The sequence below is a fragment of the Hemicordylus capensis genome, chromosome 1 (assembly GCF_027244095.1).
Source record: "Hemicordylus capensis ecotype Gifberg chromosome 1, rHemCap1.1.pri, whole genome shotgun sequence".
NCBI lineage: Eukaryota > Metazoa > Chordata > Lepidosauria > Squamata > Cordylidae > Hemicordylus > Hemicordylus capensis.
The window spans coordinates 310,673,936-310,692,352 of NC_069657.1; the positions used below are offsets into that span (position 1 = coordinate 310,673,936).

Sequence of the window (18,417 nt, forward strand, 5' to 3'; positions counted from 1 at the left end):
TGCATATTATAGTATTCTTGTTTGCTGACAATTTACTTTACATCACTGCTATCGTTTCTCCTCTCCTGTCCCATCTTATATTTTGGCTGCTACCGCGTATTGCAGTGTATTGCACAAAACACAGCAGCAAACCAGAGGAAAAGCAGCTATTAATATGGGTCATAACTATCTTACTATCAAAATGTTTTCTTCAAAAAATACTTATAGATGACTAGCAAAGCAGCTAGCTTTTATTATAAATGAGAATTAAATAAAACCATTACAAGAGAGAAAATTGTTCCTGAAAACATACTGCTGCTATCTTACTTAATCATTTAAATGTTGGAAGTATGTAGGTGCTAGATTAAGGCATCTGATACATTTCATAAAGTGAGATCAAAAGTTGAAATGCAATCATGCAGCTCATGCAATAATGTGCTCCTGAACTGGGAACATAACATTTATTTTGACTCACATCAATCTTACCAAATAGATGGTACAAAGAGATGAGAGCAGGAAGGAATGCAGCTCATGCAGTAATGAATTCCTAGTATCTATTATAACCAAGGTTAAAATGAATCATAATAATAGAGCTATTAAATCTATAAAATAGAATCATCTTGGTTTTTGAAAGAAGTAGGGGATCATCTTTACAGCTGGATGTACTTAAGAGTATAAGGGTAATTTCCACACATTACATTTTATGTATATATAAAACACTGTATGTACCCTTTTGGAATCAGGATTGCATGTATGTTTGCCACTGCATAAAATGTAAAGCAACCCTAAGTGGCTGTATTCTTTCCCTGCATTTCAATTCAGTTGTTCTACTCATGCCGATCTTAAATGCCACTCCTTGCTGGTCATACTGGATACTGGTTTATCAGCCAATGCTCTCCAGATTCCAACAACTTCATCCCTGACAATGTTCATCCTAAAATTATTAGATATCAACTCAAACCTGAAATATGAGGCCTGATCAATCACACCTTGAAAGTTTAAATGTGAGACCAGGCTGTGGATTCTATTTAGTTTAATAATAAAGACCATGTAACCATCTTGTGATAACATTCAGCTTAGAACTATGACAATGGCTCGGGACATTTAGATCTCTGTTCAGGGCCAGCATCTAATGCACTACAGCACTGCATGGCCCCAGAACTGCCAAACAGAATACAACAAAGAAGTGTTTGCACCATGTTCTCTGAATTTCCAATAGTGGAAAAAACTACTATGGGAAACACATATGTGGTAAACATACACCTCTCCTTCGGATGTTACAGGGTTCACTGTATGGACACATTACAATAATCTCTTCTTATTGTGTAAAACACCCATCCGCTCCTCTGCCCCACAACAACCACAGGACACTCCGTCCTGGCATGCTTACAGTTGTGAAGGAGCGGCAGCTAGGCAGTGACCACATACCATGGCTATGGTTTAGCACACGCTCTAATACAAAGGAAATAATTTTAAATCATCCAGAATGGGAAGGAGCAGCTAAAGCCATTATGTGTCCCCACCATCTGGTATGTTTCACATTAACAGTCAGGCAGGTGTTATGATGAGGTGGGAGGTGAACAACAGAACCTCTTTCAGCCAACTTAAATCAAGCTGTTTCTTCTGCTGAATTTATAACTGGCGTCCCCCTAAGAAAAATGATGAGGAAGAAAACGAAAATGTCCGCATTCGAAGGTGGGAGGCAGGGGAGGAAAGAGGTCCAGGCCCCGTCCAAAGGCCGGCCGGCACGCTCCCAATGCGTTCGCTGCAGCTGCTGCAACCTTATTTCTTAGACCGCTCTGAGCAACCGGGTTTAAACAAGACAAGAGCCACGCACGGAGCCATTTTGACCGCTGTGTGACAGTGACAGCAGGCAAGGAATTGGAGACGACGCCGGCGGGCGGCGGCGAGGAGGGGGTGAAGGAAGGAAGGAAGGAAGGAGGCAGGCAGGCAGGCAGGCAGGCCTCTCTTTGGGAAGATGATGGCGGGAGAGGGCGATGGAGCTGGACAGCAGCACCAAGGCGAGGAGGAGGGATGGCAGGTGCTGCCTAGCCCGGCGCGCTAACGGGATGCCGGGGAGGGAACGGAATAAAAAACGGGGCAGGCCACTGCAGAGCAACCGGAGCCGCACGAAGGCAAGGCTGGGGGGAGACGGGGGGTGGGTGGGGAGGCGTAACAAAAGCTCGGCTGCGCTGAGCGTGGCTGCAGGCTGCTGCTGGGTTACCTCTGATGCTCCAGGTCCAGCGGTAGAACTCCAGGGTGTCGTTCACTACGTTGGCAATGAGGCCCGGCTCTCCGGAGGCGACGGAGTGACCCATGGCTGGAGGGCTGCCGGCCGAGCGAGCAGCACCGGAGGAGACGGCAGGACTGAGTCGGGGAGACGCGCGTGTCGGCAGCTCTGCGCCGGAGGTGCTGCTGCTGCTGCTCCCTTGTTCGACCTGGGAATGAAATTTAAATCTCTGAGTCTGGGTATCTATCTCCAGGCTCCGCCTCGCTTCAGACGACTCCCGTGCCCAGGGGCAGGGAGGGTTCGGGATTAGAAGGGAGAGGAACAGGCGCCGAGGCTGCGGCAGGCACCTTGGGATGGTCCCTAGAGCTCTTAGCTGGGCTCGCGTCATGTGACGCGGTCAGACAAGTCTCTCCCCCTCCCCGCACTTTCCTCCGGTGGCATCCCAGAGAAGGCGCTCTGCCCGGCGCAAGCGCGTGCGGCAGGGCACTAAGAACACAGTCTATTCGCGCGAGGCACTGGGGATGAGGGGATTCCTGGAACCTTCCCTTGATCTGTGCGTGGCGTAATTTTTAGGTTACAACTTCACACTCCCCCCCCCCTTCTCTGCTGTCAGAGACCTGTGGTGGGCAAAAAGCGAGCAGGTGCTTTTTTGTTGTTGTTGTTGTTGTTTAACCCTCACTGAATAGTCATATCAGGAAAAGTTTCTCTTGTTGAATTTCTGCCTATCATGCCTAGGAACTGTGCCATGGAGGTCGGGTGGGGGAGAAAGTAAAATTATATCCATGCCAGAATGCCTGCAATCCCTCTGAAAGTGGGTGCCAGAGGGGGCTAGATTGCCCGGGGAGGGGAAACAACGCCTGAGGTGATGCAGTGAGCTGCTGTCCCTGGTCTTCCCCGACGCAGTCATCTCCCTAGCGATGTGCAGAAATGCACCACTCTTTCTACACTTCCACACTTCTCAGCAGCCTTTCTTTTCGACCAGCCCTAACCCAGCGAGTCGAGTCTTCTCTTCTCTTCTCTTCTGCCCGCCTCAACAGCCCTCCCCTTTCCACCCCACTCTCTCAGGTCCTCTCTACTCTCCCATCCTTATCATGTTTCCACTGTCCCATCTCAGTGGGTCTTCCCTCCCATCACGGGTGTTTTTGAGGTGTCCTGGGAGTGGATTCTCTGGCCATTCATCATTTTGCATCAAAGATTATGGATGAACGAAGAATCAGCTATCATTGTTCATATTTGTTCATTCATCATCTTTGGTGCAAAATGATGAATGAATGACTAGAAAATCCACTATCATTTTGCACCAAAGAATCCACTCTCAGAACACCTCAAATACTGAAATCAGTAACAAAACCGAGAACCCCATGGGCTTGTGGTTTGGAGGTGGTTGGCACCCCTGAGCACTACACCACAATCTGCTATGGGCCACCCTGATGTGGAGTTATGAGGCTGCTGAAATCCCCATTACTCCTTATGGGAGAAAGCTTAAAGATGTGCAAACCTCAGAAATTTGTTTAAAAATCACCCCTTTGGCCAATTTCTTTAAATTTGGGCAGTAGCTTCCTTCCACCCATTCCTTCCACTATTTCCCACAACAACCCGCTCTGGGCCACCCTGGTGCCACCCATGTGAAGTTATGTGGCTGCTGAAATCCCCATTAGTCCCTATGGGAAAAAGCTTAAAGATGTGCAAACTTCAAAAATTTGTTAAATATCACCCCTTTGGCCAATTTCTCTGAAATTTGGGTGGTAGCTTCCACCCATTTGGCACTACCACCCACCCCACTCCTTTGCCCCAGAATCCCCTTTTGCCCCAAATCGATTTGGATTCATATTGGTTTGGATCCAAATAGAATCTGGGGTGATGGGGGGAGATTCGGACCCCAAAACAAATCGGGGGTGATTCGATTTGGGTACAAATCAAATTGAAAAAATCAATTCATGCACATCCCAAGTGATCTGTGATTTGATGATGGTTTTGGGAGGCTTCCTTGTAAACCACTGGCCTTTTTATCTTGTGGCATAAATTAATTATGCACTCTGTGAAGAAATATTTTCTTTTGACAATACTGAATCAATTTCATTGTGTGAGTGACCCCAAATTCTAAGGGAGAGAGAGTTTATTTCTGTCCACTTCTTATTACTTTAGAAGCTTCTTTCAAGGAAGTAAGGTGACTTTCATCAAACAAATGAGTAGCAGTCTGTAAATAGCTCAATATCTACAGAACCAAAGGGACCCAACATTTATTTTATTTAAAACAGATCAACACCATCTTTCCACTATCTGTTTTCAAAGTGGCTCACAATCCTAACAATAAAAATTCAATTAAAACTATAACAATAAACAGAAATACAATCACAAAAGGGAGAAATGACAAAAACAGCAAAATAATGTTTAACCATTAAGTGTCTGGGTGAATAAAGAACATTGTAACATGTCACCTAAAATATATGAGTGCCATACAAATAAGTATGGGGTGAATATTCCACAAATGAGGCAAATCTAAAGAGAAATCCTTTTGCATGGTTGCTTCCCATGTAACTTCTAGAGGCAGGGACACAGAGCCCGCCTTCGGATGTATTTCAGAACTGCTGGGCCAAGGGAACTGCAGTATGCCTGAAGTCCCCCAGCATGATCCATGATGATTACAATCTTCAGTCTGGGAGCCAGCAAAGGGAGCAGGACTGGCTGCGTGGTCTTCCTCCAACCCTGGAAGGACAGCCCCCACCAGCCTATAGAGTAGAAGCAGGTGCATAGCTACCGTTGAGCAGGAGAGGACGAGCCTCCCCCAGCTGCCATGGCCCTGAGCACTTCCAGGCTCCACCAGAGGCTTACCCCCACACATTTGGGGGCCACCAGCGCTCGTCCCTCCCTGGCTCTGGTGTGCTGCACTTGGCATCTCATTTGCATGCCATTGGAAATTGGGCGAGGAACCAAGTGCAGCAAGCAGACAGGCATCTCACCTGTCTTGATGCTGGTGGCCATTCCCTTTGCATATGGCATCAAATGTGGAGGTGTGGTGAGCACAAGCTGATGCACATGCACATTAGCACAGGGGCAGGTGGGGTGCTGATTGAGCTCATCCTGTGGCCACCAGCAAGCTTCCTACGCCCCTGAGTAGAAGCTGAGGGAGGAGCTTCCTTCCTTAACTTCAGTTTGGGCTATTCACCAAATCTAGACAACAGAATGGCACCTCCGGACCTTCAGTCAGGTGAGTAAAACTTAATTGCAATCAATTGTTTCATAAGAGGTTTGGGGTAGAAATTGGAACCGTGGTTGGGCCCTGCAACCGCGGTTCCAGTTATTCAGACATTACAGGGGACCAACCTGGCATGACTTTCCCTCAGGTTTCCTGTGACATCTGAAGGTGGCCAGAGAGTGGCCCCAGGGAGAAGCCATAGCCAATGTTCCCTCCATCTGTGTGTGGCATGAGTTTTGTTCTGGGCAGCAGTATCAAAGCAGTGTGCGTGCACATGCATTCAGAGTGGGACCTTCCTGATTAAACCTGAGCAGGATCCAAAATCAACTGAGCAGATATCAAAAAAACATGTGAGCATGCACATGCCTTAGAGGGAACACTGGCCATAGCTCAATGGTGGAGCACAGACATTTGAATGCAGAATATCCCTGGTGCCATCCCTGGAATCTTCAGTTAAGAGTAGTGAATGAGCAGGTGATGAGAATAACCTCTGTCTGTGGCCTAGGAGACTCACTGTAAGTCAGAGTAGATAGTCTTGAGCAAGATGGATCAAAGGTCTGGACCAATACAAAGCAGCTTCATATGTTCATATTTTGAGTCGGGCCTTAAACACATTTTAAAGATTGGAGAAGGCCATAGAGGAGAAAATGACCCTCTAAGCACCCTGATCCCAAACCATTTAGTACCTTATAATTTAACCCCAGCATTTTTAATTGTACCCAGAAGCAAACTAGAAGCCAATGAAATTCTTTTAATACTGACAAAATAGAATACCGTATCTCCATTAACAATCTGATTGCCATAGTCTGAATTTGTTAATGAATCTCAACAGTCTGGAAAGCCAGCTCCACATGCAAGGCATTGCATTAATCGAACATGGATGTTACAAAAGAACAAAATAATATAGAGATATTCTTATCTGTGGGAGATATCTATGGGAGAAGATCTGGTAACGGGCTGCAGTGTTGAGATCCAATCCCCCTTTTTAACTTTATCTGTTTGTTTTTCAGGTGCAGACAGCCAAGGACACTTGTGAGATCTGCCAGCAAAGAGATTCTTCTGGGCCTGTTGTGTGTTTGCTGTATTTGTGCCGTTACTCTGTGGGCTGCCTCTTCCCTTCTTGCTAACTGTAACTCACGTTTCACCTGGGTTTATTTCAGACAGAGGAGTTGGTTGCCACTGTACATATAAAACCAGGGGTTATGCCAGAGGGGCAGCCTTTGGGGGTGGGACAGAGGGCTGAGGCAAGTTATACTGCTGATTTTAAGAACATCTCTGTTTATTTGCTAGACTCTATGTAGGCATGTGTTTTGGTGAACCTGGAGTTGGGGGGAGCGTGTTCACTGTCCCTGGGGTATTTCCAATGTCCCTGGGGTATTTCCAATACAAAGTGCTGGTTATTGCCTTTAAAGCCCTAAATGTATTTAAGAGAGTGCCTTATTTTTCATCAACCCCACTGCCTGTTAAGATCATCTGGGGAGGTCCGGTTGTGGTTGCCACCAGCTCAGTTGGTGGCGACATGAAACTGGGCCTTTTCTAGAGTTGCCATGGGACTATAGAACATGCTTCCTAATGAAATTAGAGTTTCCCTATCTCTAAATGATTTAAAGAACAACCGAAAAACATACCTGTTTAGTCAGGTTTTTAGTTTATATTTTAAAGCTTTGCCATTAGAGTTTTTATTGTATTTTAAATTGTTTAAATTATATTAATGTTTTAATGGTTTTATATTGTGAGCCACCCAGGGATGTTTTTGTATAGGGTGGTACATAAATGTACTAAATGAATGAATGAATGAATGAATGAATGAATAAAAGAACAGCCCTGCTCGACCAGGCCTAAGGCCTGTCTAGTACAGTGCCTTGTTTCCTACAGTGCCTCCCCCCACCAATGCCTCTGAGAGGCCCACATGCCCTCTCTCCTGCTGTTGCTCCCCTGCAAATGGCATTTAGAGGTGTTTTGCCTTTGAGGCTGGAGATGGCCTATAGCCATCAGACTAGTAGTCATTGATAGTCCTGTCCTCCATGAATTTGCCTAAGGCACTTTTAAATCCATCCAAACTGGTGGCCATCACCAAATGCTGTGGCAGAGAATTTCATAGATCAATTGTGTTTTGTGTGAAAAAGTACTTCTTTTGTTGGTCCTAAATTTCCTGGCCATCAGTTTAATGGGATGATCCCTAGTTCTAGTGTTGTGAGAGAGGGAGAAAAAATTCTCTCTGTCCATTCTCTACTTTAATAAGAATTTTTTATTAAGAAATAGGCCAAAGAGGACAAAGACAAATCACCATAAAAACAATTTAAAGCCAATCATTTTTCATGATGAAAAACCTCATTTTTCTAATTAATTACATCAGTAAAGAAAAAATATCTAGAACAAGATAAAGCAAAAGAAATTCAGACTCTTAAAATTGTAAAATCTAATCTGATCAGCTTCTGGTAAATTACATATCAAAAACACTATAAGTCAAATCCAGAAAATGGGAACAAAGTTTGACCATATTGGATATTATAATTTATAAAGGGTTCCCAATCAGACATGAATGATTCAGTAGACATACCATGTACATAAGCCGAGACATACCATGTACATAAGCATAATCCCACACTTTTAAAAACCAATCGTTTAAGGAAGGGATTTCCAAAATATGCCAATTAGATGCATATATAATCCTAGCTGCTGTAATCATATATAAACACAATTCATTTGACTTAGTAGGAATATAAGGTTTTATCATACTTAAAAGAAAAATTTCTGGAAGAAAGGGAATCTTAGCTTCTAAGATTTGTTCAATTTTCATATGAATTTGTTTCCAAAACTGTTGAGCTTTATCGCAACTTCACCACATATGGTAGAATGAACCTGAATGTGAATTACATTTCCAACATTTCTTAGAGAAAGAATCATCTATTTTGTTAATAGTCAAAGGAGTTCTATACCATCTGAAGAACATCTTATACCAATTTTCCCTTAGATTGGTACACAAAGTAAATTTCACATTATTTTTCCATTGGTATTCCCAATCAGAGAGATCAAATGATCTATTAAAGTTCTGCATCCATTTTATCATACATTCTTTTATCTGCTGAGTCTCCGTTTCATACTTCAGTAATAGCTTATAAATTCTGCCTAATAAATGATCAGTATTTCAGGTGATTAATTCTTCCAATTCAGTCAGATCTCTAAGTTTCCCACCTTGTAACTGTAACTCTTTCCGAACTATTGAGGTGATCCGAGCTTGTTGGAGCCAGGATGCTTGCTGAGTTGTTTGCCCAGAAGAAACTGATTTGTCCAGAGCTAAATATTGGGCCAAACTTTGTAAGGAGTATAGACTGCCTCACCAAAAATTATACTTAGAAGAAAATTCTTCATCATGAAAATAAACATTCAGTATTGAGGCCAAAGGTGATAATCTAGGACTTATTCTTTTCTGGTATTTATCCCAGACATTAAAAAGACTATGTCGAATAGTATGTTGTTGTATCTCCAGATCTTTCCTCGAACCAGAAATCCATAAGTAATTATGCAGTCCTCTAGTAAGACCAAGTTCCTCCATTCAAGTAAAACTTCTGTAAGGGGATAAAATCCAATTCAAAATCCAAGTCAAGCTACTAGTATGATAATAAAGTTTCAAGTTAGGAACTCCAAGACTACCCCTTTCTTTGGAATCTTGCATCACCTTAAATCGAATCCTGAGTTTTTTAATAATTCCAAATGAATGAATTGAGCTGACTCTGCCATTTATTCAATATCTTGTCGTCTATCTTTATAGGGATCATATGAAAAAGAAAGTTCATCTAAGGTAATACTTCATTTTCACTGCAGAGATTCTTCCAAGCCAAGGTAGAGTCAGTCTCTTCCATCTATCCAGATCAACCATAATTGATTTCCAAATTGGAACGTAATTATTCTTAAACAGATCTCTATTGCTCTTTGTAAGGTTAATCCCCAAATATTTTATTGGCTTCTTAGTTACTTGTAATCTTAAAACTTTAGAGAAATATTCTATCTCTTCTTCTGAAATATTCCATGGCATGATCTGAGTTTTATCTCTGTTGATTTTATAGCCAGAAACTGAACCGTACTTATGTATCTGTGTCATTAATGTATCCAAGGAGTCTTTGACTTGCGTGACAGTAAGTAATACATCATCAGCATATAGTTTTATTTTATGTTCACAATCACCTATTTTGATACCCTGAATTCGCTGCTCTTGTCTAATTTTAGCTGCCAAAGGTTCAAGAGCAAGTATGAACAGCAACGGAGAGAGCGGACATCCTTGTCTAGTACCTTTATTGATGATACATTTTGAAGACAAGAATCCATTGACAATAATTTTTGCTGATTGCTGTTGATATATACTATGGATCCAGGATAAAAAATGAGGGCCACAGTTCATTTTCTCCAATACTGAGAACAAGAAGGGCCATTCCAAGTTGTCAAAGGCTTTTTCGGCATCTAGGAATATCATAGCTGCTTTTGTACGTGTCATGGTTACTCATGCCGCCCTGGTTTCATCCCAGGAAATAGGTTTATTTAAACAACTCCTCTGTTCTTCTGAGAATATTTTGCCAAATATCTTGGGAAGGATTAATCTTGTGAAGAGCTTCTAAACAGGATAATTAATTAAATATCTGATCTTTTGTATTTGTAATTCTTTCTTCCTTTTGGAAGATTCAGGAATAAAGATTCTTCTCATAAAAGCCTTGCTGGAGTCCCAAATGGAAAAAATAGAAACATCAGGTGTCTTATTTCTTTGAAAAAAAATGTAACAGTTCATCATTGCATTTCAAAATAATTTTCTCTTGTTGTAAAAGAAAGTTATTCAATCTCCATCTCTTCTGTCCAGTATCCAAATATTGGAATTTTACTATCAGTGGATTGTGCTCGGCAAATGTTGAAGGTACAATTTCAATGTCATATATTCTAGATAGCAATGACTTTGAAACCATACACATGCCAATTCTAGAGTGTGTTTAATGAGGTTGAGAGAAAAAAGTAAAATCTCTCTCCAGTGGGTGTTTATTTCTCCATGCATCTTCAATCAATAAAATTCTCATATATTCCAATACATTCTTAGGCAGCTTTCCAGAGTTCCTCTTATATTGACCTGATTTGTCCATTAATGGGGAAAGAACAGCATTCCAATCACCTGAGATTAACAATTCACCTTCCTCAGTGTCCAACAAAAGCTGAAAGAATTTTTGATAAAATTGGACTTTATTATCATTTGGAGCATAAATAGAGGCAATGGTAATTTTATTTTGCTGGGCAGTTTGAAATTTCAATATAATGAACCAACCACAATAATCTTGTACTTGTTTCTCGAGAGACCAGTTCAAATTTTTGATGTAAATTGCCACACCATTTTTCTTCTTAGAGCCAGAGGCAACAAAACATTGGCCCAATGCTTTACATGCCAATAAATTGGTATTGCTTGTCTTAATATGTGTCGCTTGAAGACAGATTATGTCCGCTCTTTCTTTCTTCAATTTTAAGAAAACCTTCTTTCGTTTGGATGGGGAATTTAAGCCATAAATGTTTATGGAAATCAATTTCCTAGGAAAATCCACCATGTCCAAGAGCTACTGTTAAACAATATGCTAGTTTGCAGAGACTTGATTGCTTTTCTGTTCCTCCGGGAGGCTGACAATTGGTGGTTCTAAGGTAGTTGTTTCTGAAATATGTAGAGACTCTAAAAAATGAGTAGCATCCACTGGAGTAAAAATTTATGCCTTCCCTCGATCCAAGAAAACCTCAAGACAAAAAGGAATACGCCATCTGTAACTTATTTTCTTTTCTTGAAGTAGAGACATCAGAAATTTTAATTCTCATCTTTTACGTAGAATATCAATGGGAACATCTGGAAGGATTAGTAAAGGAGTATTGTTATACTCAAGAGGAGCTCTTTTTTGTGCTTGAAGGATTGACTCCTTGGTAGCTTTACTCATTAATTTAACTAGAATATCTCTAGGTACTTTCCTTTCCCTGGAGTATCTGGAATTCAATCTGTACGTCTCCAAAATATCTAAAAAATCTCCAGAACCCAAATATTCCAAAAGTAAAGTTTCCAGGGAAGAATGAAGGCCTTCTCTTCCAAATTGCTCAGGCAGCCCTTGAATCTTTAAATTGGATGCACGTTGTTTAGATTCCAAAATTTCAATTTGATTCTCTAGTCGCTTAAAATCTTCTTCTCGAGATGTTTTCTCCTCTGCTAGTTCCAGTTGGACTTGATTAACATGAGAAGTAAGTTGATCAAATTGTGAGTAACGTCAGAAAGTTTTGCTGTTCCCTCTGTCTGGAAGTTGACAAATTTAGCATCCAGGCCCTGAATTCGTGAAGAAACACTATGGAGTTCCTTGAGAAGTGTCTCTTGAAATTTAGCAAAAGGGGCTGGGCCAGACTCAGTATCTGATTCTTCATCTGAATCCTTTTTGGACTTTAATGCTTTCGTTTTTTTAATGCATGCTTCTAATGGATTTTGTAGATAAATATCTGTACATAAATCTATATAGACAACCCAATAACTGTTTCAGCTGTAATCAATAAATTCTGTCCCTTCCAAACTAGCAAATAATTGCTACTCAATCACTGGGATTAAAAGTTTCTATTAATATTTAACCTAATGTCAAAGGTAATGGCTAATTGTATATACTTTTATCTTAGCAATACAAAAAACATCACCTATTATTCTTATTCTTTAAAAAACCAGCAATAACAGTAACAACAAAAATTCACTTTCACACAGTGTTTAGTAACAGCAGTTTAAAAACAGGGATTAAGTCAGAATGATTACACTTATTATATAGACTTATCTCAATACTAAGTATATAAAATGAAGTAATTTCCCTCTTCACAATAATCAGTCCTAACAGCAGTTATAACAACTGGGAATAAACATGCTAAACTGTCTTATTAACTATCTTATTAAACTATCTTATTAACCTTAATAATTGTAAACTAAATGTATACACTTTTAACCTGGTTGCTCAAATGATCAAATAAATTAATAAACCATATAATAAAACATATAGATATAAGAATATTATTATAAGAATATTATTGTAAACCAATTATAATTTTAAAAATAGGTTAGTTAGATAGATAAACAAAAATCAATAAGAGCACAATATTTGGAGATCAATGAGTTCTTTTAAGAGTTCACTTTATCTGTAATAAAGTTGAAAGCAAACCTTAGTCTGTTAGGTCTTAATTCTTCCAATCTTTAGCTCCATCTTGTAGACTAGTAGCAAGGCCTTATTACAGTTCTTATGCCACAGAGGCTCCTCAATGTTTTTCCAATCATGAGAAAATGGGAGCTTCCGCTATTATATAATCCAAGAGGAAAGGATGGGAGGGAGGGAAAGAGAAGGCAGTACAGATTTCTTCTATGAAGTAGTCTCCAGGTAATCTCCAAAGGTTGTAATCCAAATGATAATATTGTTCCAATTAGTTCATCAGATGATTTTCCAAATAGGTAGTTAATGAGGGAGCTATTAAGTGAACAACAAATCCAAAGCAACTCAAAACCTAAGAAGAGGAAAAAATTACTACGCCAGGAAAAATAGTCCTGCAGGTAAGGCTAACATTCCCCAAAAAACTGTATATTATATATTTGTAATCCAAGCTGTAGAACAATGTGAAACAATGAAATTCGAAAAGAAAAACCTTTATTGAAGATAACGTTTATCCACACGGTAATAAATCTTAGGGAGTCCTCTTGAAGGCGAAAAGAAAAAAGAGGAACCAGAAATAACTTTAGTCTAATTAAATGCTGAGAAACTCATAAATCAGGATAACAAAGAAATGGGTGTTAACAGTTCCTAAAAATTAAACCCTCCCAGCTCCAGGCATACTATAGTGGGGAAAGGAAAAAAATAAAATAAGAAAGAGCTTTTTTCTTAAGTGAGTCCTAGAAAGTAAAGTAAGATGAGTCTGAATAGTCTGCAGATAGTAGAAATATCAGAAATAAAAATAGCACGGAGTGGGGGGTAGGGGGGATAGTAACCATACTTTCATTTCTTCCAGCGTTGTCTTCTCAGATGCGGACAGCAGCAGATGGTATGCCAAGAAAGGATTCCAAAGTGAAGGCTTCCTGCCACCCTAATTTCTTCAAAAAGAAGTTAGATGGATACAGAAGATCTTCACTATTATGGAAAAACCAGCTTCTTGCCTCCGTTTCAACTTCTTCTAGTTGATTATTTAAAAACTAGTATTTTTAAGCCCGTTATGATAACGGGCGCTAGCTTTCTCTCACGCCTTTTAGGGTTTTTTTGTTTTTGTTTTTTAAACTTTTCTGAGGCTGGGACCGGGGGTGGAGCGGAGGCCCTAGAAATCCTTTTTAAAAATGCAGCTGTGGCCGACGCCGCCGACCTACCACCCTCCCTCCCAACTGCCGAGCCCACCTTACCCCGGCCTGTGTCAGTCGGGCGAAGATAATCCTTAATTTCAGAGGCAGAGAGGAGCTTGCAAATAGAGCTCCTCTCTGTGCAAAGGCTGTGCCGGAACTGGCAGCATGGACGTCAAGGACGCAGTAGGCGTCCTTTGCACCCAAAACGCCATTTGGGGAAGAGGCTTTGCACAGAGAGAAGCTCTGCTTGCAAGCTCCTCTCTGCCTCTGAATTTAAGGTCTATCTGCGCCCGACTGACACGGGCCCGACTGACACGGGCCGGGGTATGGTGGGCTCGGCAGTTGGGAGGGAGGGTGGTAGGTCGGCGGTGTTGGCCGCAGCAGCATTTTTTCCTCCCTCCTGCCTGGCTTCGGCGGTGCGGCCAGGCCTCGGCCGCACCGCGTCGCGTCCTCTGGGTGAGGCGGCGGCTCTGCCGCCGCCTCGGCCAGTGTCCCCCGCGGCCACTTACCTGGCTTCTTCGGGGCGGCCGCTTCTGGCCACCCAAGATGGCCGCCGGGTGCTGGCGGTCGTGCCTCCCTGCTCTGTTCTGGGCATGCGCTCTGCACATGCCCAGAACAGGGAGGCACAAACGCACGCTTGGTATCCGTCCACAGACGGACACCAAGCGTTTTATTAGAGAGGATAACCTGAGAGACACAGAGCTAAAGAAATGAGCTCCCTTTCAGCACTTAAGCCCCGCTTCCCTCTCTGTCCATTTTCTCTGCTCCATGCATAATTTTATAAACCTCTATCATGTCTCCCCATAGTCGCCTCTTTTCCTACACACACACACACACACACACACACACACACACACACACACACACACCTTGCCTCATAAGGAGGGTGTTCCAGGCCCCTGATAATCTTTCTTATGATACAGTGACCATCCTGAATGAAGTACGCCAAATGTGGTCACACCATGGATTTGTATAAGAAAATTATAATATTATCATTTTTCTTTTCAATCTCCTTCCTAATGATCCCTAGCATGGAATTTGCCTTTTCCACAGCTGCCATGCACTGAGTTAATACTTTCAACAAACTGTCCCCCACGATCCCAAGATCTTTCTCATTGTCAGTCACTGACAACTCAGACTGCATCAGTTAATATATGAAGCTGGGGTTTTTTGTCCCATTGTACATCACTTTACACTTGCTTACCTTGAACTGCATTTGTCAGCCCACTCACTCGGTTTGGAGAGATCTTTTTGAAGCTCCTCACAATCTGTTTTGGATTTCACTACCCTAAATAGTTTAGTGTCATCTGCAAATGTGGCCATTTCTCTGCTTACCCCAACTTCTAGATCATTTGTGAATAACTTGAAGTGCACTGATCCCAATATAAATCCCTGGGGGACCCCACTCCTTACTTCCCTCCATTGTGAAAACTATCAATTTATCCTTACCCTCTGTTTCCTGTCCTTCAGTCAGTTACTAATCCACAATTGAACCTGTCCCCTTATCCCATGACTCCCAAGCCTACTTGAGAGCCTTTGGTGGAGAACTTTGTCAAAATCTTTCTGTAAGTCCAAATTTACTATGTCAACTGGATCACCTTTATCCACATGCCTCACTCTCAAAGAACTCCAAAAGGTTAGCAAGGCAAGACTTGCCCTTGCAGAAGCCATGCTGGTTCTCCTTCAGCAAGACATGTTCTTCTATGTTTAACAATGTTGTCTTTAAATATGCTTTCCATCAATATACCTGGCACATACTTTAAGCTAACTGGTCTGTAATTTCCTGGATCCCTTTTTGAAAATTGGAGTTACTGTGGTTACTTTCCAGTCCTCTGGTACAGAGCCTGATCATAGGGACAAGTTACATATTTTTGCTAGGAAACAGGCAGTTTCACATTTGAGTTCCTTAAGAACTCACCTGGACATGGATAATTATGCCAAGACTCTCTCTGACCAGGAGGGACTGCAGCTAGTGCAACAGATTAAGCTAATGAAAGGTGAACATAGGAACATCGGAAGCTGCCATATACTGAGTCAGATCATAGGTCCATCTCACTCAGTATTGTCTACACAGACTGGCTACTCCAAGGATGCAGGCAGGAATCTCTATCAGCCCTATCTTGGAGATGCCAGGGAAGGAACTTGGAACCTAGATGCTCTTCCCAGAGTGGCTCCATTCCCTAAGGGGAATATCTTACAGCACTCACACTTCTAGTCTCCCTTTAGTATGCAACCAGGGTGGATCCTGCTTAGCTTAATGGGACAAGTCATGCTTGCTACCACAAGACCAGCTCTCTTCCCATGCTGCTCCATGCTATGCCATGGACATCACTTGAGAAAGCAACATAAGGTCTGGATATAACAGCATCCACAATCTATGGACCTGATCTTTAAGAGTAATGCAGCCCTTTCCAAAACATGTTATATAATTGTATGTTGTATAATTACTCCTCAGTCTATTGAACTATTTGTACCTTCATCTTGTCTCTGCTGAGTATCAGCATTTGATCCAGTCCACTGCCAACTCTAAGCACCTCAACTAAGCAGCTGTTAAGCACTTTACACTTGTCACTTCTGTGTCACATGTGAAATAGAAGTAGACCTGTGGGTCATCAGCCTATTGATGACATTGCCCTCCAAATATCTGGATATTAAGCAAGCAGAGGGTAGAAAATATTCATAGGTATGCTACACTGGTTTTTGGTTTTTTTAGTTGTGTTTGGTTATATTATTTAATTTAACTTTGCAAGGCACTTTGGGATTTATTTATTTATTACACTTATATCCCATTCTTTCTCCGAGGAGCTCAGAGCAATGTTCATGGTTTCGGTCTCATCCCCAGAGGCGTAACTAGGGAAAACGGCGCCAGGGGCAAGCACTGAAATGGCGCCCCCCGTGCCCCCCCGCCACCGCCCCCCCAACATACTACATTATACTTAGGTTTTTCCTCACAAGCGCCTGCCGCTGCCGCCAAGCCAGGCCACTGACTGGCTGCCAGGCGCCAGCAAAGCAATGTGGGGGGGGGCACAGGCAGTGCGGAAGGGACCGCTCGTGGGGAAGGGGGCACTGATGCGCTCCCTTGACTGCTGCAGCGCTGCTGCACTGAGCAGGAAACATTTGTATTAACAAAAAATTTTTAAAATTTTTTAAAAAATTTGGTCATGGCGGCGCCCCCCACGTGACCAGAAAAGATGGCGCCCGGGGCACGTGCCCCCCCTGCCCCCCCTATAGTTACGCCTCTGCTCATCCCAACACCCAGATCGTCATGCTTATCTGTGGTAGGAGGTGGACCTGGTCTTACTCTGGGAGGACTTATTGACAAGAAAAGGCTTTTTCTCGTACAATGAATGCTGTGTTGTTGAAAGAAATTATAGGACTGAGAAAACGTAGAAGATCTAGATGCTGGTGTATGATGAAATCTGAATGGCTTGTAAAATCTTGAAGTTGAAGAACAGACTCATGGACTTGGCTGTGTAATGGATCTTTTGCACCTGGTTCCATCATCTCATCTGTCTTGATTCCAAATAAAGCTTGCCCGTCAAATGGAAGATCTTCAATCCTGGATTTGGCCTCTGGCACCAAACCTGATGACTGAAGCCGTGCATGGAATCTCAAAGCTATGGAGCTAGCCATGGTTCTTGCTGAACAATTGGTGGTGTGTTTACTTAACTTGAAACCTGATGGCTGAGTTTCTTTTGTCCGGAAAGAAGGATTCCAAATATGGTGGCAACTTCTCCTATAACAAGTGACTATATCTAGCCATAAATGCTTGATAGTTTTGTGATCTTTAATTGAAGTGATGATGTGGAATACAAGCATCTGCCTATGGAGTCTAATTTCCATCCTTCCCTGTCAACTGGGGCAGACAGAGCCCTATTTTGAGTCTGATTCGGGGCTGCTTCCACAACAATCTAATTAGGAACAGGGTGTTTCTGAAGAAAGGGGCAGTCTTCTATTTGCACCTTACAAATTTGCACCATTTCAACTCTCTTGGATGTTGCAGTGACAGAAGACTGTTTCCCCCTACAACTGTGTGTAATCTCCAGCAGTGCTGGTTTCATTGGCAAAGCCACAGCATACTGAGCATCCACATCTATCAGGTCAAAGATGGGGTTAGTCAACGCTGTTTTAGGTTCTTTAGTCTGAAGACCGAAGAGAGTGCCATCCTAGATACCTGGTCTGAAATGTATCTAAGGTCTTCTGATGGAGAAGGCAGTTTAGGATCTTCCAGCCTGTCAGGTTGCGTGGAACCTGAGGCAACATCTGGAGTTTCCAGATGGTCCATTTCTTCCTCTGATTCAATATTAGATTCTGACTCAAGAATCTGATCCGGTAGCATCAGGTGTATTATGTCGAGAGATGATGACTTCTGAAGAAGAGTCTTTTGTTTGCATGGATCAGCAGAGCAAGGTTTAGCTGCAGAAACGGCCTGTGTAGGCTCAGTTTCTAGAGTGATGGCAGTAGGCTGCAGAGTCCTGGGTACACCTTGCCTTGGAGGCTTGTCCTGAAAACGCTGATGAGTGGGGAGGCAGCCCTCTTGCAATATGAATAATATCCTCTGTAAGGGGACCTAAGTGCCTCCTACATGGGAGCAAGATTGGGACCGTGAATGAAATCTAGAGCAGCAGCTCCTAGCATAGCGGTCTCTGTAATCCTTGCAAC

The 18,417-nt window shown here is 42.3% G+C and overlaps 1 protein-coding gene across 4 annotated transcripts in view; it reads right to left on the reverse strand.

The window, feature by feature from the left end:
- ELOVL4 (ELOVL fatty acid elongase 4) overlaps window positions 1-18,417 on the reverse strand; it is a 115,932-nt gene that overhangs the window by 75,086 nt on the left and 22,429 nt on the right. For 2 of the 4 annotated variants that reach the window (XR_008314151.1, XM_053287025.1), the window contains exon 1: window positions 2,204-2,726. Coding sequence is in view for 3 of the 4 variants with exons in the window: in XM_053287025.1 (XP_053143000.1) it covers window positions 2,204-2,597 (394 nt within the window). In the remaining variant the exon portion in view is untranslated. Of the gene's footprint in view, window positions 1-2,203; window positions 2,727-18,417 lie in introns of those variants that run through there. The other 2 variants (XM_053287026.1, XM_053287027.1) reach the window with 2 other exon arrangements.